Raw genomic sequence first — 25,190 nt, 5'->3', positions numbered from 1 at the left:
TGTGACCTGCTGTGTTCGGGGGTACTTTGTTCCCCTGCATGGGCCTTTCCTTATTCCCTGAGCTGTGCCCTCAGAGGTCCCTCTGCAACTGGTATTATTTCTTTTCTATAGCTACTTCTCTCTCCCCCCACAATTCCTGCTGGTTGGATATGCAACCCCTTGGATGGAATCTTAATTTTAAAAAACTCGCTCCTATTTTCCATTTCTGTCCTTTTTATTCTGCTTTCTGGGAGATTTCTCACTATTTTATCTTCCAGCCCTACTATTGGATTTTTTGTTTTGGTCATTTTTCTTTGCCATTGAAGAACGCGGTATGAGACTCTGCATATAACGTTTGTCACCATGGCTGAGTGTACAGCAGGGGGCGCTAATGCACTCACAGTGCTGTGTGACCATCACCACTAACTACCCAAGTTTTCATCCTCCTCCTCATAAACTCCCTGCTCTTTAAACACTAACTCGCCAGTCCCCCTCCCCTCGCCCATGGTGACCTCTATTCCACTCTCTGCCTCTATGGATTTGCCTATTGTCGGGACCCCAGCTTTCTGTCTGGCCCACTGCAACAGAGCTTCTGATGGATGGAATTAGCTGTGAAGGGTGGTGTTGCTGATCACCTGGCAGCCCCACGGACCCCGAGGCCAGGGTTCTCCCCACCCCCAGTGGCCTGTGTCCCTGGGGCAGCCCAGGCTGGGCCCCCTCTCCCACAGAAAAGCTCTCCCCATGCCCCAGCCCAGCCCCAGCCCAGCCCCAGCCCCTGCCTTTTGGCTAATTGGAACTGACTGGGTTCAGGAATTTCTGGAAGCTCCTCCTTGGTGACCACAGAGACCCCAATGTTTGAAGATGAGCTCAGTGACCCTCTGACCCTGAACAATTGAGAGCATCTGCCGGCGCTGTGAGTGCGACCACTGTGGGCCTGGGACATGGGCTGCTGCCCTTGCTGTGGGCACAGGGTGGACTTGCTGGCTGCAAAGAAAGGTCTGGCTACAGAATGGACAGCATGGAGGCTGACACTGTGACTTAAACATGAGCATGGCACTCCGAGAGCCTGCTTGGTTGAGTTCCGTTGGATGGATTTTCTTAATGAAAACCTAACAGATGCAGATGGGAAAATGTTTGACCAAAACGTTAAAGGAATGCAAATGCAACAATAACAAGCAAGCATTCCACCTACCTCAGGGTTCCCTGGCCCCCTCTCCCCAGAGTCATTTTTAGCTTTCCAGGTCTTTAGAAATTTTAACAGATTGTTCCATACCTGGCACATTTTGACCTAGTTTCACTTTTAGAAATCACGGCAATCTTCGCACACGATTCACGTTCACAATGCCGAGCTGCCCCTTAGCTAGTTGTCAGTTCCCAGCACAAATGTGTGGGACATACCATCTGCTCCCTCTGCAGCGCTCTCCAGCCCCCGCTTCCCCGAAGCGAGCCGGGCGCCATGCCATCCAACGGGACGAAGCCGGGGTCTGAGTGCAGCATGTGAGAGGGTGAGTGGGGCAGAACCCCTGCTGGTCCCCAGACACTCCGGGACCCCAAACAAGTCCACCATTTTCGCCAGCTTGGGGAAATTTTTAAAGCTAGAAGGCAGTGATTACAGAGAACTGGCACTAACCTGGCTAATTAAGATGACTGACAAAAGGACCGAGGTCCCGGGGGTGTCCCCTTCCACAGACCCAAAGCTTCTTGCACACAAATGGGGTGGGGAGAGGAAGGGATCAGGGTGTTAATTTTCTGAGATGCTAACCCAAGAGCTCCATAGGTATCCCCAGTGAGGGCTTCAGTGGACTTGGAATCACAGAAGTGAAAGGGTTGGTGGTGTGGATGGAAACTGCCAGGTTTAGGCCCCCATGATGGGAAGAGCCTGTTGCCTCCTTGACCTGCATGGTTTCTAGGAATGGCTATTGCATCTGACTGGGACTGCTTCCACTATCTGTAACAGTAAATGCCCAACCTGTGGACGCAGTGCCTGGGAAGCTCCCGTCAGGGATGTAAGGGTTGGTGGAATTACAGTGAAAGTGTGCCTGTTTGAACAGGCTTTAAAGGGAATACGTCTCTTCCCAGAGTGCATGCTGGGGGTGGGCCCTGCATCTCAGGTCAAGCACACCCCCTCCCCAGGGTGGCAAGGCCGAAGGCCTGTCCTCGTCCACAGGAACCAGGAGGGCTGCGGAGCCACGCAGCACAGCCCAGTGTGGGGTGCAGACTGACGCAGTGGCAAAAGCCTGCAGGGACCTCCCTTCGATCCCTTCTGGGACGTTGGCTGAATGGGTAATTTCCATTTGAAGGCCAACCCCTAACTCACTGTGGGATCAGGCAAAACAGCCCTGTGACAGAAGGACAGCACTCATCCTAAAAGTGCAATACTCCTAAGGCCTCAGAGGTCCTGAGGCTCAGAACCAGCTGTCGGGAAGAACGTGACAACACGTGCCTTCCATTCGCCCCACAGAGAAACCAAAGCTCTATGCCAAACAGTTTTATTTTTTGAATATCAGATGAGATTCTCAGCTAAAAATAGCTATACTGCTTAAGTAACTAAAGTGCTTAAGTCTCCAGAATGTCGCATCCGTGCCACTCTGGCACAGATGAGCCCTGGACAAGTGGCGAAGAACGCGCTTTCTTCTGACAGTTTACAGGAAGGGCCCCACTTGGGTTGGGGACAGGGCCTGCGTGTGGATTTGTGGTGCACACGGCGTATGGCTTGTCAGCCCGAGAGGGGCAGGCTGCTGGCCTCTCCCTGAGTTTCCGCCCGGGGGCCCGCCTCACTGAAATACCACCGGCGGGAGGCCGAGAGGCCCTGAGCCTCTTCCCAGACCTCCTGGTTGACTAAGGCTGCCTCTTTGCTCGCTCCGGCGGAGAGTTCCAGCACCTTCGCAAAGCTCCTGTGGGAGGGACAGAAGGGTTGACACATTTCCGCCCTCTGCCTCCAAGGGCCAGAGGAAGCCCAAGTGCCTCTGCCCTCTCCACGCTGGCAGGGTGGAGGCAATGGGTTCAGGCCAATTCCCCCCAAGCACTCGTGGGAAGGCACAAGTCGATGAGCTCTGTCTGAACAGAATCAAACGAGGAGGCCCCTAAGAATAGGACCAGGCAGGCATGAAAGGAAAGATGCATTGTTCAAGAAATATTTAGGGAGCACCGATGCCATGTCAGGACAAGTGACAGCCTTGAACGGGACAGCACCCCAGCCTGCCTTTGAAGTACGTGGTGGTAGGAAAACGGGTACTGAAAGGGTGTGTCCAACCACTCACACCCGTGACTCTGGCCCTCTAGAACGCTTTGGGGGGTCCTGATTTCATCCTGGGGCACATATAGAAGGCAGGTCCACAGCAGCAGCAGGTGTTTTTCATGAGTACCTTTCAAATATTTTAGGCATCTTAGGAAGTGTGTTTAGCATTGTAAAGGAGAAGAAAACCAGATTCTCTTTGGAAGACGAGGAAGAAAGCCCCAGGTCGGAAACCCCCCAGGGGAGAGCAAGAGAAGGAAGCTGGGGTGGCCCTGGGGAGCTGGCCGTGGGCTGCAGCGGGCCTGAGGCTGGTTCCCCAGGGTCGAGAGTTGGTGAAACCCTCCAAGCTGTACCACAGCAATCTGCACCTCTTCTGTCTATACGTACACTTCAGTAGAAGTTCCAAAAACACTGCCCCAAGCGTTTACCCTGGAACACATTTAAAACGCCAACAGAGTAGCCCAAGGGCATGTGCGGTGCTGTGTGGCTCTGAGGAGTGAACGAGGGGTGATGCTACCACACCCCTTCCATTCGGGCGTTGGAGAACTCCCTCGGGGTCTCAGGTGGGCTGAAGGCTTTCTACCCACCCCCTCTCCCTGCCCTGCGGACCCTCGAACGCTACAAATGCCAGAACTGTGGTTCTCTGCCCAGCGCAGCTGCCCACACCCGCTGCTGCCTGACTGGAGCTCTCTTTTACTTTACTTCTTATCTACAAGAAACCCACTTTATTTTTTTAATAATTTATAGTCCTTTCCCCCCTCTCTTCTTGTTAAAGTATTTTCTGAAATACCTTCGGAGCTCCAGATCCTTCTTTTGGGTCATTTCCTTGAGTTCACCCAGCAGGTCTAACACCTTCCCATTTTCTTCTGAACTGCAGACCCCGAGTTCTTCCAGCAGATGGCGTGTGGTTATCAATTCCCGCTGCAAATCATCTGGGGGTGTGGGGAGGGTCATCAGCCACAGCTTCATGGTGCCCCAAGCAACCCACACCTGAGCCGGGGAGCTGACTTATCTTCCTTATTTGGCTAGCAAGCTCTCGTGTTATGAAGAGCTCAAACGCATGAAGCCGTGAAGGAGGACATCCGTGCACTGATACCACTTCTGTGCCCCTTTGCCTGAGACCACAGTGGCCTGGGACCTGGGTCGGGCGCATCCACAATCTAGGCAGTCATCAGAACAGACCTGGAATGCCACTCCAGTGTCCCCAACAGAAACAAATGCAAAAGGTAGAGGCGGCCTGTGCTACAAGTAATTTTAAAAGAATTTGGAGACTTCCGCCAAGATGGAGGCGTAGGTGGAAACACCTTGCGTCCTCGCACAACCAAATCTAAAAACAACAAAGTTTTAACAACAATAAATGCAACCAAACCACACAGAAAATCGACAGTATGGAGTCCGAAAACAACAAAATGCTCAGCTAAACTGGTAAGAGGAGCGAAGCCAGCAGCGGAGCGGGTTGGCCAAAAAGATCCCCGACCCGCGTGGTACACAGGCAGCCGAAGGCGCGTATCCCAGGTGCGGGCTAGCTACGAGCAGACATGGGGAAGAGGCGCAGCTGGCTGTCTGCGGTCGGTCGAGCATTTGCGTGCAGATAAACCAGCGAAGAGGCGAGCGTTGAGACCGCATGGCGCATGGCGCTGGGCTCCCACATTTGCGCTCAGATAAACAGGCGGGAGGGCCAGCGGTGGGACAGACTGGGCTAGCAAAGAGGACTGCCATTGCTCCCTCTCTGACCCCGCCCCTGCATACAGCATCACAAACCAGTGACCTGGGTGGCCCCACCCTGGTGAAGGCCCAAGGTGCCTCTCCTCATACAAAACAGGCACAAACAGATAAAAACATGGCTCAAGAAGAACTCAGAGCCCCAGAGCCGATAAATCTAAGCCATGAAGAAATAGCCAAACTGTCAGATGCACAGTTCAAAACACTGGTGATCAGGATGCTCACAGAACTGGTTGATTTTAGTCACAAATTAGAGGAACATATGAAGGCTAAACTAATTGAAATGAATGGTAATGCACAGGAAACCAATAGTAATGGAAAGGAAACTGGGACTCAAATCAAGGAAGTGGACCAGAAGGAAGGAAAAAATGACCAAACAGAAAAGAATGAAGAAACAAGAATTCAAAAAAATGAGGAGAGGCTTAGGAACCTCCAGGACATCTTTAAACGCTCCAACATTCGAATTATAGGGGTACCAGAAGGGGAAGAGGAACAGTCACAAGTGGAAACCTTATTTGAACAAACAATAAAGGAGAACTTCCCCGTTCTGGCAAAGGAAATAGACTTCCAGGAAATCCAGGAAGCTCAGAGAGTCCCAAAGAAGTTGGACCCAAGAAGGAACACACCAAGGCACATCATCATTACATTAGCCAAGATTAAAATGAAGGAGAGAATCCTAGAAGCAGCAAGAGATAAGGGGACTGTCACCTACAAAGGAGTTCCCATCAGACTGTCAGCAGATTTCTCAGGAGAGACCTTACAGGCAAGAAGGGGCTGGAAAGAGGTATTCCAAGTCATGAAATCCAAAGACCTACAACCAAGATGACTCTATCCAGCAAAGCTTTCCTTTAGAATGGAAGACAGATAAAGTGCTTCTCAGATAAGATCAAATTCAAGGAGTTCATCATCACCAAGCCCTCATTATATGAAATGTTAAAGGGACTTACCTAAGAAAAAGAAGATAAAGATGAACAGTGAAAGGACAGCAAACTCACAGTTATTAACAACCACACCTAAAACAAAAGCAAACTAAGAGGACAGCTAGATCAGGAGTGAACCATAGAAATGAAGATCACGTGGAAGATTAGCAACAGGGGAGTGGGAGAAGGAGAAGGGGGGAGAAGGTACAGAAAATAAGTAGCATAGACAGTAGATAGAAAATAGATAGGGGGGAGGGTAAGAATAGTATGGGAAATACAGAATCTAAAGAACTTGAGACACGTGTTCATGAACTAAAGGGGGTAATGGTGGGGGAGGGGTGTGCAGGGTGGAGGGGAACGGAGGGGGGGGAAATAGAACAAATGTAATGGCATAATCAGTTAAAAAAAAAAAAGAATCCTCTGGTTGCCCTGACCAGCATGGCTGTTGCTTGAATGTCGCCTTGCAAGGTGCAAGGGCAAGGGTTCAATTCTCAGTCAGGGCACATGCCTGGGTTGCAGTCCCATCCCCAGTTGGGCGCATGTGAGAGGCAACAGACTAATGTTTCTCTCCCTCTCTTTCTAAAAATAAACAAAGTCTTTAAAGAATAAGAAGAATCCCATGGATCCCTTCCTTCCAGAATCTCTGCACCTCCCATCCCAGTAGAGTGCAGCTTACAACTAACTGCCCTGCATCCCACTCGCTCAAGGAAAACCAGCGTCTCTCACTCCTGACTCACGTCCCGGCTACCTGCTCCGCATGCACACACATCACAATGACACATTATAACATTTTGGGAACCTTGTAAGGGCTCGTAAAAACACACGTCCTCTTTCCCCCTGACCTGGTCTGAATTGTACCCTCCTAGACACGTTCAGGTCCTAATGACTATGGCCTTACTGGAAACGAGGTCTTCACAGATGTAACTGAGTGAGAGTAAGGTCACCGGGTGGGGCCCATTCCAATAATGGGTGCCCTTCAGGGGAGACCGAAGTTCAGATCCGGAGGTGCTCAAGGGGCACAGCCACACGAAGACGGGGCAGAGGCTGGAGTGATGCTGCCAGGGGCTGAGCTGGGCACCAGCACCAGAGGCCGGGGAGGAGCCTGGGCGGACTCTTCCTCAGAGCCTCCGGAAGGAACCGAACGTGCCCACACCTTAATTTTGGACTTCTGGCTCCTTGAACTGGGAGGGAATGAATTTCTCCTTTTTAAGCTACCCAGTTTGTGGAACTTTGTTACAGCAACCGCAGAAACCTCATACATTCCCTCCCTAATCCCAACTCCTGGCAATTGTCTAAGGGACTTCTCGGAGATGAGGCCCAGGAGTTAGAGGTGCCAGTGGGCTGCAGTGACCACACAACTGGAAGGTGTTCGTTCAGCAAGGATCGCCTTCCATGCCAGACATATACTGTTTCACATCGGAAAAGGCTTGATTTTAAGTGAAATCAGTTGTTGCTCAGGGCTGAGAGCGGGATGGAGATGGGAAGTGACAACGGATAGATACTGAGTTTCTTTTTGGGGGAAACAAAAATGTCCTAAAATTATATTGTAGTAATAGTTGCACACCCCTATGAGCATAATAAAAAACAATGAAGTGCACACTTTAAATGGGCAGACGATACAGTATCTGAATTACATTTCAGTAAAGCAAAGTTTTTTTAAGTCTGTCTGAGACTAATACAGCAACACCCTTTGTGACTCTGAACTGCATCTGTACACAGTTCTGGAGGTAAAGTCCCCCCAATTTCAGGTGGTGATGTTTTACTACACCAGCCTCAAGCAAAACATACTGAGAGATTCAGGAGAGCTCTGCTTAGAAATAACCGAACTAGGGCAGCTGAAAACTTGCTTTGGTAAGATCACTGTTCCAGAGAGACTTGTAGGATCAAGCGCAGCACTTTTCGCACATGCCGATTTCTTCAAGTGAAGGATCAGGTAAGACCCCCTGCAGGAAAGGGGACCCTAAGCTCTGTGCAGAAGGCAGGACAGGGTGAGGGTCTGCAGCTCTATCACTGCCCAGCCAACAATGCACCATGGTAAAGCCCCCCCACGAAGGCTGGGGGACTGCAGGCCGCTCCCCAGGAATGCCTTTCAGCAGGGTGGGAAATCAGTGGGAAACCAGACCCAGGTTCCAATCCCAGCATGGTCCTTACTTGGGGCACCACCCCGGACAAACCACAGTCTTGCCAGCACCCTGCATCCTCTGCCATTGGAAGGGGGATGTGCCATCTACCTACAGGTTTGTGAGGATGACAGGAAGGGATAAAGGTGCCAGCACTCAGGAAGTGCCCACACGTACTGGCAGTTCCTCCTGATCCTTCCCCGGCAGACGCCCCATTTCCTACCTAAGAACTGTTTCTCGTCTCCACCCAGGTGAACCGATCTCACGGGCAGTTTGTGCCTTGTGGTGTCCAGGGCCGTCGCGAATGTCTTGTATTGCTCCTTAAAGCGCTCAGCCACAGCCTCATAGGGGCTGAGCATCTCCATCTGCAGGCAGGAGGGAAAGGGGCCTGTGAGGCAAGACCCTGCAGTGGCCGCCTGGAGGTCTCACGGTGGCACACATGAGGTCAGGACACAGGCTGTTCTTTCGGGACCTCCTAGGGAACCCTCCAAGAGGTTTAGTGGGGGCGGTGGCTCTGCCCTTGCTCCTGGCCGCCCTCCCAGCCGTGAACACCCACCCACCCTCCAGCTCATTCCAGGGCTGGTCCTCAACTGGAATCACAGTGGACCAGGAAGGCTGAGCCCTCCTGCTTTTGAGCACTGAGCTGAAACACCATCTCCACCTCAAGGCCATCCCCACCAACCCCCTTTTCCTCATTCACATTATCTGGATCCTTATGGGGTATTATAAGGATTCATTACTTGTCATTTTTTTTCCTTCCACACCACAAGGACAGGAGCCCCGTTTCAGCCCACAGCCTGGCCACATGCAAGAACAGAGGCACGCACAGAGTGTCAAAGGCTGAACAGTGCCCGGCTAACCTCGTGACTCCTCCAAACCACCAGGAACTCAGAATGTGACTGGATCTGGACACAGGCTCTTTACAAAGGGAGGTGAGTCAAGGGGAGGCCACTAGAGTGGGCCCCAATTGATACACCAGGTGGCCCTACAAAAGGGGGGTCTGAAGACAAGTATGCACTCAGGGAGAATGCCACGTGAAGAGACTCAGGGAGAAGACAGCCATCCCAAGCCAGAGAGAGACCCAGGACACCTCGTTCCCTCACAGCCCCTGGAAAGAGCAAACTGTGCCAATGCCTTGATCTTGGGCTGCTAGCCTCCAGGCTAGAAGGAGTGTCAGCTGTGCATGCTGCCCAGTCTGTGGGCCTTTGTTACAGCAGCCCATACACCGCGTGAGAAGACACATCCCAATGGCCTTTCTAGGTTCCGAGCAGCTGCTCCCTGACCTTCCTTGGCATGGACAACTGTGTCCCATCACTGACTATATGGCTCCAAGACTGTGCCTTCACCTGCACCCTGGCCCCCTGGGCCGGCCTGAAGCTTGTCTCCATGTCACTGAGCACAGGTAGTAGGCACCTGATGAACGTGTGCATGTACGCACTGAAGGGACAGGTCCCTCTTGCTGGGTGGCACTTAACACTACAGGCTCATCTTCTTATAAACTGTCACCTACCAACACCTAGTGGTGTCAAAAGCTGAGCACACACTCAGAGCCAGGTGAGGAGCAACAGCCGCTGTCACTGACCCCTGTGACAATCACCACGCAACCCTGCTGCGACACGCGGCTCAGCGACCGTGGCCACAGCTGACCTGAGCATCGAGGACACCTGCCAGCTCCCGCTTCCTCTGACAGAGGAGAAGTTTGCGCTTCAGCTCATGGGCCTTTTTCTGGAGCTTCTCCTTCTCCTGGCACATCGTTAACAAATCCCTTTCTGCCTTTTCTTCAAACGCAGCAACACTGTTCTCCATCTGTGAAGTTCAGAACAAGAGCTCAGGCTGGGGGGGACTCCATCTCTTGGCTGATGGGGGCCGCCGTTCCACCCACGCCACCCAGGAACGCAGCTCCGTGTTCACCTTTACACTCAGTAGAGTCAGGAGTAACGTCTGGGATTCCATCCTTTCCATCGACTCGGAGAGATCCTTGAGGGGAAGGGAAAGATACTCTGGGTTCCCATGAACTGGTTTACATCCAGCTCTCCCATGGGAGGGACAGAACCCCAGCCCATACACACCTTGATTCAGCTCAGTAATTTGATAATCCACTACTGATAACAACCTGCGTTTCTAGTATCCTATTTAGTCTTTTGGGCACTCTGTGAGAAGGAAGAGGATGGGCCGGCCCCCTTCCAGGGGCTGGGCGGTCAAGGGCCAGCAGGAGAGCCCTTGGTGCCACTCTGGAATCAGGAGTTGAACCTCCCACTCCGGTAAGACCACAGCCCAGACATCTTCTTGCAGGGACAGGGCCTGGCACCACAAACAAGGTCCCGATCTCATCTTTCACGTGCTCCCGCATGTGTCCATCTACTCCTGTACGCATACTTGTAGATGCGAGCTCTACAAATGACCTAAGAACGTGTGTTGGTTTATTTTATCCTAAAAGGCACATTCTCGGAGCCCCAGGCTTTGCATGGCACTGGGCATGGGGCAGGAGGTACCTTAGATTCATGCAGCCCATTAGCAGCTTCCCTCTCATGTCAGATACTTACTGGGTTCTTTTTCTGCGAGGTAGAAAGTGATGTTGACTCGGTTTTCTTCGACATTGTTTTTTCTAATTGTAGAGTCTTTCTGATCACACTTTTGTCTAAGATCAAGGAAAGCATTTTTAAGGTGAGCTTGCTGAGAGGCACTGCAACCCCTCCACTGTGGAAACAGGGTAAAGTGAAAAATGTACCGCTAATGGCGGAGAGATCCAGGTCCGGCGGGGCGGCGCCGTGCCCTTCCAGCAGCGTGGACTGCAGGTCACCTTTGCCAAGGATGCCACTGCTCTCTGTGGGCCAACAAGAACCCTGGAAGTCAACACAGTCACTGCCACACTCCACCCCTAAGCTGGAAGCAGGCAACCTTTTGGACAATGACATTTGCTTCCGAAACTAAGCTTCTTGCTAGGTAGTAGAGAAGGCAGAAAAACCTTTGGAAACTCCCAGCCATCAACTCGAATGTATCTTAAAGAAAAATTAGACAAGAGAGGCAGTCTTTATAAGCCCAAGATGCAAGTCTTTCTCCTTAGTTTAACAAAAGCTGCTGTGTTCACAATGGGATTCTAATATATGCCATATACTTATTACTCCCTTGGCTTTCTCCTTCTTTCTCCAGTAGCTTCTGGACTGTTCACATTCCCTGGCAGTTCCCTTCATCTTTTAGCCTCTATTTTAAAATGTGAAATTGTGCCTTACACCGTATAAAATGGGCACTGGCGTACTGCATGCTTTAATTAAGCAAGGGCTCCAAAGGACTGCGAAATGAACAGCCGGTATGTCAAATGCACCGTCATGCTAGGAATAAAACAGAAAACAAGCTCCAGAACTACTACACAGCTGTGAAAATGAGTGTGTGGAAATAAAAAGAGCAAAGTCACAATAATGTGTAGGGCATGGTACCATTTGTGTTAAAACTTTTATGTAATTCTAAGTAGAGCAGCTGCCTCTCCGGTGAGGAGCTGGTGGGAACCTGAGGTGGGAGATGGTGATTTTTTTATTGCTAAGGCTTTTACACAGGTTAAGTGTAAACAGGTTAAGTTTTGTCATCTGCAAGTATATTTCCATTAAGCAATGTAATTTCCTGGCCCTAGCCACGTAGCTCAGCTGGATAGAGCATCATTCCGATATGCCAAGGTTGAGGGTTCAGTTCCCAGTCAGGGAGTGTACAAGAATCAACCAATAAATGCATAAATAAGTGGAATAACAAATTAACATTTCTCTCTCTCCCTCCCTCCCTCTCTCTCTAAAATCAATACATTTAAAAAATGTAATTTCCTATAAAGCCACATGATGAAACTCAAAAAGCAGTCCCTAAGTCATGGTTATTCTCGGATTCCTTGGCCCTCGCACTACTGACGCCCGGGCCGGATCATTCTCTCTGGTGGGCTGTCCTGTGTGCTCCGAGTGTTGAAGGGCTTCCACCCCAGAGTATTCAAGTACAATTCCTCTGTCCTCATTCCGGGCAACCCAAAATGCCCCCGGACACTGCCCAGTGTCCCCTGAGGGTTAGACTTGCCCCCAGGTGAGAACCTGACTTTACAATGTGGCAGGCCCAGTGTCTGACGCCTTGGGACATGCCAGTTTTCTTGGCTTTATACATGGTGCTCAACTAACGTTAGAAAACACTAGAAGGTTGTGTCTCCTTCTCAATCATGCCTGGGTCAAGAACAGTGCAAATTCTGACAAACATCTAAACCAGTATCAGCATAATTACAGCTTGCAGGCCAGACCCAGCCTACTTCCCGTGTCTGTTAATAAAGTTTTATTGGGACACAGACATGTCCATTTGTGTATGTACGCCTGTGGCTGCTTTCATACTGCAAATGGAGGACACAGTTGAGTCTTCATGACAGAGAGTATCTGCCCTGTAGAGCCTAATTAATGTATTTACCATCTGGCTCAGAACAATAAGTAGGAAATCTAAGTTGTAGGAGAACATATTTAATTTTTTTCTATGAGACTCAACACTGTTGCCATTTTGAACAAAGAGGCGAGAGCCAAGAAACACTCCTGCTCTTTGTGAACTGCTCACATGCAAAAGAGCTGCCCAATCCTGCTACAGAGGCGGGCACGTGGGGTGTTGGACGTGCTGCTACAGTGGGGGGGGGGGGCAGGGCTTCCCGGACGTGTAGATGAACGCATGGACTAGACCTGAACACCAAACCCACTAACAGTGACGGTCTGAGTGGCAGATTGTGAGGGAACTTCCCACCCTGGTCTGCATTTCTCATTTTTTTATAATGAACACATGCCACATCTATAATCAGGAAAACTGAAAGCTTTCTGCATCACTTTGGTGACAACTTTTTTTTAAATATATTCTTTTATTTTATTGATTATGCCATTACATTTGTTCTATTCCCCCCTCTCCGTTCCCCTCCACCCTGCATACCCCTCCCCCACCATTACCCCCTTTAGTTCATGAACACGTGTCTCAAGTTCTTTAGATTCTGTATTTCCCCTACTATTCTTACCCTCCCCCCATCTATTTTCTATCTACTGTCTATGCTACTTATTTTCTGTACCTTCTCCCCCCTTCTCCTTCTCCCACTCCCCTGTTGCTAACCCTCCATGTGATCTTCATTTCTATGGTTCACTCCTGATCTAGCTGTCCTCTTAGTTTGCTTTTGTTTTAGGTGTGGTTGTTGATAACTGTGAGTTTGCTGTCCTTTCACTGTTCATCTTTTTTATCTTCTTTTTCTTAGGTAAGCCCCTTTAACATTTCATATAATAAGGGCTTGGTGATGATGAACTCCTTGAATTTGATCTTATCTGAGAAGCACTTTATCTGTCTTCCATTCTAAATGAAAGCTTTGCTGGATAGAGCAATCTTGGTTGTAGGTCTTTGGTTTTCATGACTTGGAATACCTCTTTCCAGCCCCTTCTTGCCTGGAAGGTCTCTTTTGAGAAATCTGCTGACAGTCTGATGGGAACTCCTTTGTAGGTGACTGTCCCCTTATCTCTTGCTGCTTCTAGGATTCTCTCCTTCATTTTAATCTTGGCTAATGTAATGATGATGTGCCTTGGTGTGTTCCTTCTTGGGTCCAACTTCTTTGGGACTCTCTGAGCTTCCTGGATTTCCTGGAAGTCTATTTCCTTTGCCAGAACGGGGAAGTTCTCTTTTATTATTTGTTCAAATAAGGTTTCCACTTGTGACTGTTCCTCTTCCCCTTCTGGTACCCCTATAATTCGAATGTTGGAGCGTTTAAAGATGTCCTGGAGGTTCCTAAGCCTCTCCTCATTTTTTTGAATTCTTGTTTCTTCATTCTTTTCTGTTTGGTCATTTTTTCCTTCCTTCTGTTCTACTCCCTTGATTTGAGTCCCAGTTTCCTTTCCATTACTATTGGTTTCCTGTGCATTACCATTCATTTCAATTAGTTTAGCCTTTATATGTTCCTCTAATTTGTGACTAAAATCAACCAGTTCTGTGAGCATCCTGATCAAGTGTTTTGAACTGTGCATTTGACAGTTTGGCTATTTCTTCATGGCTTAGATTTATCAGCTCTGGGGCTCTGAGTTGTTCTTGAGCCATGTTTTTATCTGTTTGTGCCTGTTACATGAGGAGCCGAGCCTTAGTTGTTTACCAGGGTGGGGCCACCCAGGTCACTGGTTTGTGATGCTGTATGCAGGGGCGGGGTCAGAGAGGGAGCAATGGCGGTCCTCTCCGCTAGCCCAGTCCATCCCACCGCTGGCCCTCCCACCTGTTTATCTGAGCGCAAATGTGGGAGCCCGCCACTGTGCGCCATGCGGTCTCAATGCTCGCCTCTTCGCTGGTTTAACTGCACGCAAATGCTCGACCGACCGCAGACAGCCAGCAGCGCCTCTTCCCGTGTCTACCTGTAGCTAGCCCGCACCTGGGATCCTCGCCCTTGACTGCCTGTGCACCTCCCACGTCAGGGGATCTGCCCTGCCTGACCTGCTCCGCTGCTGGCTTTGCCCCTCTCACCGGTTTAGCTGAGCATTTTGTTGTTTTCGGACTCCATACTGTCGATTTTCTGTGTGGTTTGATTGCGTTTATTATTGTTAAAACTTTATTGTTTTTAGGTTTGGTTGTATGCAAACGCAAAGTGTTTCTACCTACGCCTCCATCTTGGCGGAAGTCCCTGGTGACAACTTTTAAAAGAAAGCAGGCCATTACAAGGAAGACCCGACCCAGGCAGTAAGAGGCAGGAGGATGAGGCCCCGCACCTTTTCGGGTCCTGGAACCGAATCCCTGGTGGGAAACAGTCCCGCGATCAAGGAACTGGTGCCACAGAGAAGAGCCATGATGGCAACCTGGCTCTTCTCTGGGACCACCCAGGAAGGAAGTGACCTACCCCTGGCTCCTGCCACCACCTTTCAGCTCTCCCACACACCCCAGATCTGTCCGTACCCTGAAACACATGGCCCAGCTCTTGCTTCTGCTGCTTCCCAGAAAGAAAAAAGGGGCTTTCTACTTCCCATACTTGAATATGTAACTCAGCCCCACTAACTTCCTGAGCTCCACAGCTGTCTTACACCCTCCCTCCCCCATTACACACCTTTGCTCTTCAGGGGTGGGTTGGGTTTCCTTCCGCCTTCAGGTTTCTTCCCGCTGGGCTTTAAAGCACCTGCTGCCGGAGCCTGTTAGGGAACACACAACACTCAGGGGGCCAGATGCCTCCCCTTCATAAGACGGGGCTCCCTCAAGGTCTACAAGGTTTGCCCCTGCTCGTACTTTGAAGTAAGGCACAGACTTAAGGAGTTCTGACATTTAATGGCACATATACAGGACAAACTAATTTCATCAAAAAGGATACTCTCATAGAACACAGGACACAGAAATCCACCCAGTGTTTCCCAGTGATTACCTCTGCCATGACTGATGACAGATGACTGATTTTCTGTGTACTTTGTAGCACGTGGCAGTTTTATAGACAGACTGTATATTACTTTGGTCATCAGGAAAAACAAAGTGTTTGTACAGGTGTAAATCTTCAAAATGTACAAAAAGGCAATCAACACATGGAGCTAGCAAGCCATTATAATATAACAATGTAAAAAAAGAAAGAAAGAAAACCCTGCAAAGAGTGAGACCATTTCAAGCACAGACGCCACTCCACTGAACTCGTGTTGGGGCCTAAACAAGCAATAAAAGGGAAACAGGTAGTAGAAAAAGGAATAAACTGCTCTTTGAGACATGATTCTTTATGTAGAAAATGCTAAAACATCTTTAAAAACCTACTAAATTAATAAGTTTAGCAAGGTTTCAAAATAAGAGGGTCAATATTTTTCAAAATCAACTATATTTTTAGTAATGAATAATTTTGCAAATTGAAATTAAAAGACAGTACCAAATTAAAATTAAATGAATCATCAACTAAAAAAAAAATCAAATACTTACGTGGAACCCTAACTAAACACAGGAAGGGCTGTGTACCGGAAACCACAGAACACTGTTAAAAGAAATCCAAGAAGACAAAATAAAAGGAGGGGTATCCCATGTTCATGGATTCAAAGACCCCGGTGTTTTAAAATATCGTCCTCCCTAATCTGACGCATAGATTCAATACAATCAATCCCAGCTGGAGAGCTGGTGGAGAATGGCAAGCTAAGCCTAAAATTTACATGGAAAGGCAAAGGAACTTGAAGAGTAAGTTTTGGAAAAGAACAAAGCAGAATTCACACCACCTGATTTCAAGACTTGCTACAGAGCTAAAGATAACCTGGGCAGCATGGAACTGGCCTAAGGACAGACAGGTAGAACGACAGAAAAGAACAGAGTGCAGAAGTGATGCACACCTATACGAGCAATTAGTTTCTGACAGAGGTGATGAGATGACACAATGGGAAAGGAAAGACATCTCAATCAGTGGTAACGGAACAAGAGAACATCCATACCCTTCAATTCCATCATCACGTCAGGCATAAAAATTGATTTAAAAAATGAATCATCGACTTTAATGTAAAACCTAAAACTACAAAACTCCTAAAAGAAAATATGGGAGAAAATCCTTTCAATCTTGGGTTATGCAAATATTTCTTAGATAAGACACCAAAGGTACAATCTATAAAAGCAGAAATCAATAAAATGGTCTTCACCAAAATCAAGAATTTCTGCTCCTCACAAAATACTTAAGAAAATGAAACCACAAAAGACAAGCCACACAGTGGGAGAAAATATTTGCAAATCATTATACTGGGTTGGTATCCAAAATATAGAAAGAGCTCTCAAAATTCCATGAGAAAATAAACAATCCAACTAAAAAATGGGCTGCCCTGATCATTGTGGCTCAGTTGGTTGGGCGTCGTCCTGCAAACAAGCCGAAAGATCACTGGTTCAATTCCCAGTCAGAACACATGCCTGGGTTGTAGGCCAGGTTCCCAACTGAAGGTGAATAAGGGGCAAATGATCGATGTTTCTCGCCTAATCGAGGTTTTTCTCCCTCTCTCCTTCCCTCCCCTTCTCTCTAAAATAAGAAAATCTTTAACAAAAATAGAAATTTAAAAATGGGCCAAATTTGAATAAACACATTACTGCAAATGTAAGAATGGACAATAAGAGCATAAAAAGATGCTCGATATCATGTTGTTATGCAAATGCAATTAAAACCACAATGAGATACCACTTCACACCCCCTGGAATGGCTTCACTCCTCAAAGTACTGATTGGGACTCCCTGGGGCTGGTGGGAACGTAAAAAGGTGCAGTCACTTTGAGTAACACTGGGTGGGTTCTCAGAACCACATACCTGCTTACACCATCACTAAGTAATTTTGCTCCTGGGAGACTGGGAGAAATGATACCGTGAGCACACAGAATCCTACACAGAGATGTTTAATGCGGCTTTATTCAAAATTATTAAGTACGGGAAACAAACCAAATGTCCCTCACCGGCTGAGCACACCATGCCCACCCACACAGGGGAATGTTCCTTAGCCACCAGGAGGAAACGACACTGACTGTGAAGGCAATGACAGGGAGGGACCTCCAGCACTCTTCGCACGAAAGAAGGCAGATATAGAAGGCTGCATCCCATGTGACACTTTTTAAAGATTGTACTCATTTATTTTTAGAGAGAGGAAGGGAGGGAGAAAGGGAGGGACAGAAACATTGTTGTGTGAGAGATACATCGTAGATCGTAGATTGCTTGCCTCTCACATGCCCCCAGTGGGGACCTGGCTGGCAACCCAGGCATGTGCCCTGACTGGGAACTGAACCAATGATCATTTGGTTTGCAGGCCAGCCACTGAGCCCCTCCAGCCAGGGCCTATATGACACTTCTTAAATGACCTTCTGGAAAAGGCAAAGCTATAGGGACATAAAACAGATCAGGGTCTCCTGGGGAGGGGAGGGGCCAGCTCCATCAGAGCAGCACCAGGAGGTTTTGGAAGTGACAGATCCTTCTGCATCTTGACTGTGGTAAGTCCATGATTGGAGCCATCCGTCAAAACCTGCAGAACTGGACACTGCAAAGAGTATCGCTTACTTTATGCACATTATACAGCAGGTCCTCGAATAACATTGTCTTACATACAGTTGGTAAGACATCATAGGAGCTTTACTCTCCTTTACATCAATCAGCCTCTGGTAAAACTGGTTTTGTTACCCATCGCTTCACTGCAGTTCCAAGAACCTACTGACAACATGAAGTGAGACTTTACCTTAATTTCAAAGATGCAAAAAAAGAAAACAGGGAAGCTCTTGAAGATCTAAAATACTATGTACAGCATGTAGACACATGGGGGCGCTGTAACCAAGTTTGCAAGGCAACATTAAAATGATGAAGTGTGTGGACTGTGATCCTTTGTTGAAAATCACTTCAATGCTGTAAAACACGGATTCCTGGTGATGATGTGTCAGCGTAGGCTCATCAATTACAAACAGACCACTCTGGTGCAGGATTTGATAGTTGGGGGCGCTACGCATGTGTGGGGGGAGAGGGTATGTGAGAAATTTCTGTATCTTCTGCTCAATGTTGCTGCTGTGAACCTAAAGCTGCTCTAAAAAAATAAAGTACATTAAAAAAATTAAGAAGCATATCAAACAGTCTATGCAAAGCTATCAAAGCTATTCTGTTTCTTCATGCTGGATTTTAGTCAAATTTTTAAGAATCCACCATTCACTCTATCCAGAGTAAAAAAGATAGTGCAAACGATTATTTATTTAAGTTTTACCACAAACAATGGTTTGGAAAATAGAGGGATAACACAACCTTCGCCTCAACACATTCTCAGTACATACATGCATAAACAAAATATATATATAATTGGGCAACACAGCGAGTGTTTTCATTACACATCACACAAAGTACGTTCTCATGTTGCTAAGTGTTTTGGGCTGTCATTTTCAATGACTTCATAATTTTCATGGTGACTACAGGTAGTTCATGAATCTATTCCTCTACTACTGGGTGATTCAGGCCCTTATTTCCCCCATAGCTGCGCTCCAAAACCCTGCAGGTATTTTTTAAAAAGATTTTATTTATTTTGAAGAGGGGAAGGGAGTAAGAAAGAGAGGGAGAGAAACAGTAGTGTGAGAGAGAAACATCGATTGGTTGCCTCTCGTATGCGCCCTGACCAAGCATGTGCTCTGACCAGGAATCAAACCAAAAAACTTTTGTCTTGCAGGACAATGCCCAGCCCACTGAGCCGCACACTGGACAGAGCCCTGCAGGTATTTTTTTGAATACAGCCAAGCAGGGACTGCGTGCTGGGCACTCGCCAGAACTGCTTCCGGAAGAGGAGTGATGGGGTTGAAAGGCAGAACAATTTTACATTTCAACAGAAATCATGGCTTTGCAGAGACACAGGACTCAGCATGAAGGGTACAATGGTCTCCAAGGCAACTGGGCAAAACCCCCAAAATAGTGCCCTCGGAACCAGGCTATGCCTGGCTCAAATGACTTGTCTCAGAACTTTAAGTTCATTAGAACTCCCTTCAGAACTGTTTCAAACATTATGTGTTACCTTTTTGGTGGTTTTCTTCTCATACTGCAGATATCGGGACTCCACCACTTTTCCACCTGTGGGGACACACTGCTGGTTTATAACAAAACAACAAGTGATGTGTGAAGACCCACGTGTGTTGAGGACTGACACCACCTACCCCAGAGCAGGGTGCCAGTGGCCCTCCCTTACACTTCTCAGATCCTGTCCTTCAGTACCCTTGACTATGTATGGGACACCTGCTGTCTGCAAGAACATTTATGGGACACCTACTAATCCCTGGGCTTGAGGAAGGGCCACAGAGGTCACAGGAGCAGAGGGGGGTCTCAGGGGTGAGACAGGGAAAGAACAAACCTTTCATAGAGAGCCATCTATTTGCAGCCTCCTCTCCCCTCAACTCACTCCCCATGGTCGTGACCCCAACTGCTCCTTCCCACACACATGGTATGGCCTTTAATACACCCTTGCCCCATCTCTCCTAGCCCAGGAACACTCCCCTGGACATGCTCAGCCCCAAGGCCCTTCTTAGACACAGCATTTCCCTTGTGACAGTCCAGCCTCAGGTCCCCTTCCATGCATGTGCCTTGAACATGGATGGAGATCCCACCTGTCCTCCTAGCCTCTAGGGGCTCTCGCTGCAGCCCCAGTGATCACCCACAGCCCTCTGTTCTGTCCCTCAACCCCTCTCCGGGACCCTCCCTCATACTGTCCATCCCTCTGGTCAGCTGGGCACCACCACCTACTTTACTGGGAAGACAGCAGCAGCCCCAGGATACCCTCCTTCCTTGGCAACCAGCCATCTCCCAACCTCATGGCAGAACACTAGGCCCACCGTGTGGAGGGACCCTTGCCCCTGGGAGAACTCTCACTCTTGTTGTCAGAGCCCAGCCCCCACCCCATAAGGAAACTGCCCTGGCCACCTCTCTCCTCCCCACCCCCAAACCAGTCCTGCTGCTCCTCTGGGGCTCACCCCCACCTCCCTGCTTCCCTTTACGATGCCGGCTTCTCCTCCTCTCCTCCCTCTTCCCTCAAAGAACCCCTCTCCCCACACTGGCTCTCACACCCAGCAGCACACAGAAGAAAACTCATTTCAGCAACACCACCAAGACCTCCCTGTTCCAAGGTCTATCAGCCACACTCAGTCCTAGTCCTGACCCATCAGCAGCACCAGACACTGCTCACTTGCATGCCCCCCTCCTCTTGAAATATCCTGTGCCCTGCAGGCTGGCTGCCACTCTGATGGCTGACATTAGGTGATCTTGCAGGTCCACCAGCTGGTGAAGCCTGAGCACCTCAGGCAACAGGTCCAGCGCAACCAGGGCATCCCTCTGACCTGGTCGCCTCCTTCGCCTCCTCACCTGGCTCACTCACTCCGCTCCCATGACCATGACCCCACCCCCACCGTTCTCCAACCAGCAGGCTGCTTCTGCACTTGCCCCCTTCCCAGCTCTGCTCAGCCCAGCACCTCCCCTGGACCGAGAGGCTACCCCCATCCTGCTGTTTTATCCACAGCATCTGTCACCAACCTCTGCACCCTGGGTCTGCTTACTTTTCCACTCGTTGGGCCACCTGTGGTACTACCACCTGTGTCCCAGACAGCCAGCTCCCTGAGGGCAGGGACTATCTGTCTGGCTTGCTGCTCCATTCCACCACTCTGCAGGGAGTAGGTGCTCAATAATGCATCAAATGCACAATTCTGTACTTTTTCTAGATGTCTCTGGAGCTCAGGGTCTTCCTTTTTACTAAGGAGACCCAGGGAGAGTGACATAGTCAACATCACATAGCTGGACAGTTTGGTTGAGAAAAACTGATTTCAACCATATCTTCGCACCAGCATTTGCACGCCCACAGTTAACAGGGAACCTAGTGCAGGGCATGGAGGCAGTGGTCTCCGTGAGCATGCACCAGGCTGGGAAGAGCCGTGCACGCAGGGCACAGAATCACTTTTCACTTCGCGGGGTCACAAGGCAGACTCTAAGTTGACTCACCTTGTGTTCGTCTGCCTTTTGGTTTAGCACCAGCAGGAGTGCTGGGACCCCCCACAGGAGGCTTCCTGAAACAGAGAGGGGGCCTTGTTAATGCAGTTGACAAGAAGCTGAGGGAAGCCCATGAAAAGTCCAGGCTTCTGATCTCTGGGAAGACGGGCACCTTGGCAGGAAGACGGACAAGAAGCCCTGTCACCTGAGGTGACACACAGCAGCCCCACACCTGAACTGAGAAGGGCCCACGGCAAGAAGAGCGAGCATTTCTGCTCTGCCTCAAAGCTCTCAATTCAAGCCCCGAGTTCACTAACTCGGCAGGTGGTCAGGTGCCTGTGGTTTACTAAGGACACCGGTGAGAAAGAAACGGGGCTCCTTCCGGGCAGAGAGAAGAGCAGCGTTTTCCTGTTGGGCAACTGTGAGGGCACCCTGGACAGGTAAAGGGGTGGGGAGAGGCAAGCAATAAAGCGCCTTTGGCTCAGGCACATGGGGAAGGACATCCTAAGGCAGGGATCAGCAAGACCAAGGGCATGAGAGAGGACAGAGTGTGTGATGGAAACAGGAACTGATCAGCCCTATGGCTTAGCCAGAGAACATGGGGCATGTTCTCTAGCTAAGGAGGCGCACACACCAGGCCAGGCTGGCAGTCTGAGCGCCCAACTTACGGGCTTGGAACCCTCTCTCTGTAAAAGGCCAGACAGTAAATATTTTCAGCTCTGTGGGCCACGTGCTCACAGTCAAAACTACTCAACCTTGCCGTCAGATCGCAAAGCAGTCACGGATGATGCAGAAAGAAAAGGGTGTGGCTGTGTCCCAACAAAACTTTACACATAGCAACATCTGAATTTCATACAATTTTCATGTGTCCAAAACACACTTCTTCTATTGACGTTTTTTAACAACCATTTAAGAATGCACAGGGCCCTGGCTGGTGTAGCTCAGTGGATTGAGCGCAACCTGGGAATCAAGCAACCACGGTTCAATTCCCAGTCAGGGCATTTGCCTAGGTTGCAGGCCAGTTCCCAGCAGGGGACACACAAAAGGCAACCATACACTGATATTTCTCTCCCTTTCTCCTTCCCTTCCCCTCTAAAGATAAATAAAATCTTAAAAAAAAAAGAATGCACAAACCATTCTCAGCTTGCCACAAACTCAATGCACAAACTCAGCTCACCAGCCATTCAAAAAAGGGGGCGCTCTGGCTTTTGCCCGCAGGTCCTAGGAAATGAACACAGTCAGAGCTGTGTTTCATGGAGACCACTGGCAGCTGGGCAGAAGAGAGGCTCTAAGGTCCTGGGACAGGGGCCAGGTCTGCCCCTCACTGTGCCCCAGTGCCTGGGTATTCATCTGCTCAAGCTTCCATCATAAAATAGGAAACTGGGAGGCTTGGAGAGCAGGCATTTCTTTCCCACAGTTCTGGAGGCTGGAGGTCCAAGATCAAGGTGCAGACAAGGTAAGTGGCCAAGGGGAAAAGCAGAGAGGGAGGGAGGTAAGGAGGGAAAGAGACAGGGTTAGAACACGTGTGCAAGCTCTCTGGCGTTTCTTCTTATAATGACATCAATCCTTGGGGATCAGGGCCCCACCCTTATCTCGCTGAACCTTAATGACCACCACAGAGGCTACATCTGCAAATACAACCACATGGGGGCTTAGGGTTTCAACATATGGATTTGGGTGTGTGGGGGCACAGTCAGTCCACAAGAGTATTAGTCATACAAAAAACTTAGGAGTGCTCATTCAAGGGCAATGTTGCCCTCTACAAGACATTTGGCAATATTTGAAGACATCACTGACTGTCACAACAAAGGGGGATGCTATTGGCGTAATGGGTCATGGACAGAAATGCTGCTCAACACCCCATAAGGGTGGATCTGGCATCACAGATCCAGCCCTAGCTGTCTGCACTGTCATAGCTGAGAGCCCCTGGCATGATGATCAGGGGCATGAAATTGAAGACACAGAGAACTTGGAAGGCTGCTGCAGAACCCCTACCAAAAACAGCAAAGCATCGCCCTACACCTGTTAGAATTGCTGCTATGAAAAAGAAATAACAAGCGCTGTAGAGGATGTGGAGAAGTTGCAACCCTTGGCAGAAATGTAAATTGGTGCAGCTGCTGCAGAAAACAATATGAAGGTTCCTCAAAAAACTAAAAATAGAACTACCATATGATCCAGCGATCCAACCTGTGGTTATTTATCCCAAAACCAATGAAAACACTAACTCTAAAAGATATCTGCACCTCATGTTTATTGCAGCATTATTTACAATAGCCAAGACATGGAAACAACCTAGGTGTCCATCAATGAATGAAAGAATTAAAAATATAATTTTAGAGCCCTAGCTGGTGTGGCTCAGTGGATTGAGTGCTGGCCTGTGAACCAAAGGGTCCTGGTTCAATTCCCAGTCAGGGCACATGCCTGGGTTGCAGGCCAGATCCCCAGTAGGGGGCCTATGAGAGGCAACCACACATTAATGTTTCTCTCCCTCTCTTTCTTCCCCTGTCCCCTCTCTAAAAATAAAATAAGATAAAATATATATGTATATAGTTTTATATAAAGCACTATGCTGAGGTAAGTCAAACTGAGAAAGACAGATACTGTATGACCTCACTTATGTGTGGAATCTACAAAACAAAACACTGAACTCATAGATACAGAGAATAGAAGGGTAACCACCCTAATAGAGTAGAGGTGAAGGGGGCACAAAATGAGTGAAGGGGGTCAAAAGGTGCAAACTTCCAGTTATAAATAAGTATTGGGATGTGATGTAAAACATGGTGTCTACATGTGATAATAATGTTGTATATTTGAAAGTTGCCAAGAGAGTAGATTTTAACTGTTCTCATCTTAAGAAGGTTATGGTGGCAGATGTTAACTGGACTTATACAGAAATATTAAATCATTTTGTTATACACCCAAAACTAGTGTAATATTATACGTCAATTATATCTCAATTAAAAAAAATAACAAAGCCTGAATATTATTTGGCCCTAAAAAGGAGTGAAGTGCTAATGCACGCTAAAACAATCAACCTCAAAACATGGGCCACTAAAATATATTGTACACCACAAAATGATTATTCTAACAGCGACAGAGCAGACTTCAGAGTTAGGCAGGTTTTAAGCGCTTTGAAGGGTGACGTGAGGCCTATAGGCTGAGCGGCGATGTCCTCAGCCTGGTTTCGCAGCGGTGGAAGCGAGGCATAAAGTAACAGTCACAAGCTGATCAAAGCAGCGGACAAGGGACTCGAACTGGCGGACCTCAGAGGTCGCCCCCCGCCCCCACGGGGGTCTCTCAGAGCCAGCGCATCCTTGTTGGTACCTAGAGAGGTCAGGACTCACTCCGAGGGCCCCCTGTTTCCCAACGTTGTTGGCCCCAGCCGTTGACCATGGCCTTCCCGCTGGCACCCACAAAACCCAGACCGGCGGTGTCCCAACTCACCCAGAAGCGCGCCCCGAGGAATCCGCCATTTTCCCGCCTTCAACTCAAAGGCCAACTCCTTGAGTTCCGTGGCTGCGGGCAGGACCATATTGCCCCGCCGCAGGAGGGGTGGCCGCGGACCTCAGGGAGAGAAGTGCAGGCGGTATGGGCGATCCCAGCGCGCGTGCCCGTGGGCTCCCCCCTCACACTTGGTTTCGCCCGCCAGTGCCGGGGGCGGTGGCTGGGGCCGCGTCTGGGGGCGGTGTTTCCTGGTTCTCGGGCCCGGTGGCGCTCTGGAGTCCCGCCCAGGCCGTCCCCGGAAACAAGAGCGTGCGGGGGCGCGGTCGGTGGGGGGGCGTGGTTTTTATGGTGCCC

At 49.1% G+C, this 25,190-nt stretch overlaps 1 protein-coding gene across 1 annotated transcript; it reads right to left on the bottom strand.

The window, feature by feature from the left end:
* Positions 1-2,452: 2,452 nt before the first annotated feature.
* HAUS8 (HAUS augmin like complex subunit 8) lies at positions 2,453-25,006 on the bottom strand. Its single transcript, XM_037141947.2, has 11 exons — positions 24,837-25,006; positions 21,405-21,469; positions 19,438-19,493; positions 15,031-15,112; positions 10,705-10,800; positions 10,520-10,614; positions 9,888-9,953; positions 9,624-9,782; positions 8,200-8,341; positions 4,005-4,146; positions 2,453-2,873 (listed from the first exon to the last, which is right to left on the bottom strand). Exons 1-11 carry the CDS (start codon positions 24,863-24,865, stop codon positions 2,696-2,698), a joined length of 1,110 nt encoding a protein of 369 aa, XP_036997842.2. The 5' UTR covers positions 24,866-25,006; the 3' UTR covers positions 2,453-2,695.
* Positions 25,007-25,190: the final 184 nt, after the last annotated feature.

This window comes from Artibeus jamaicensis, unplaced genomic scaffold (genome assembly GCF_021234435.1).
Source record: "Artibeus jamaicensis isolate MK-2021 breed Jamaican fruit bat unplaced genomic scaffold, CSHL_Jam_final contig_477, whole genome shotgun sequence".
Lineage (NCBI taxonomy): Eukaryota > Metazoa > Chordata > Mammalia > Chiroptera > Phyllostomidae > Artibeus > Artibeus jamaicensis.
Note: the sequence above shows the minus strand (reverse complement) of the source record. Positions and strands in the feature narration are given on the sequence as shown.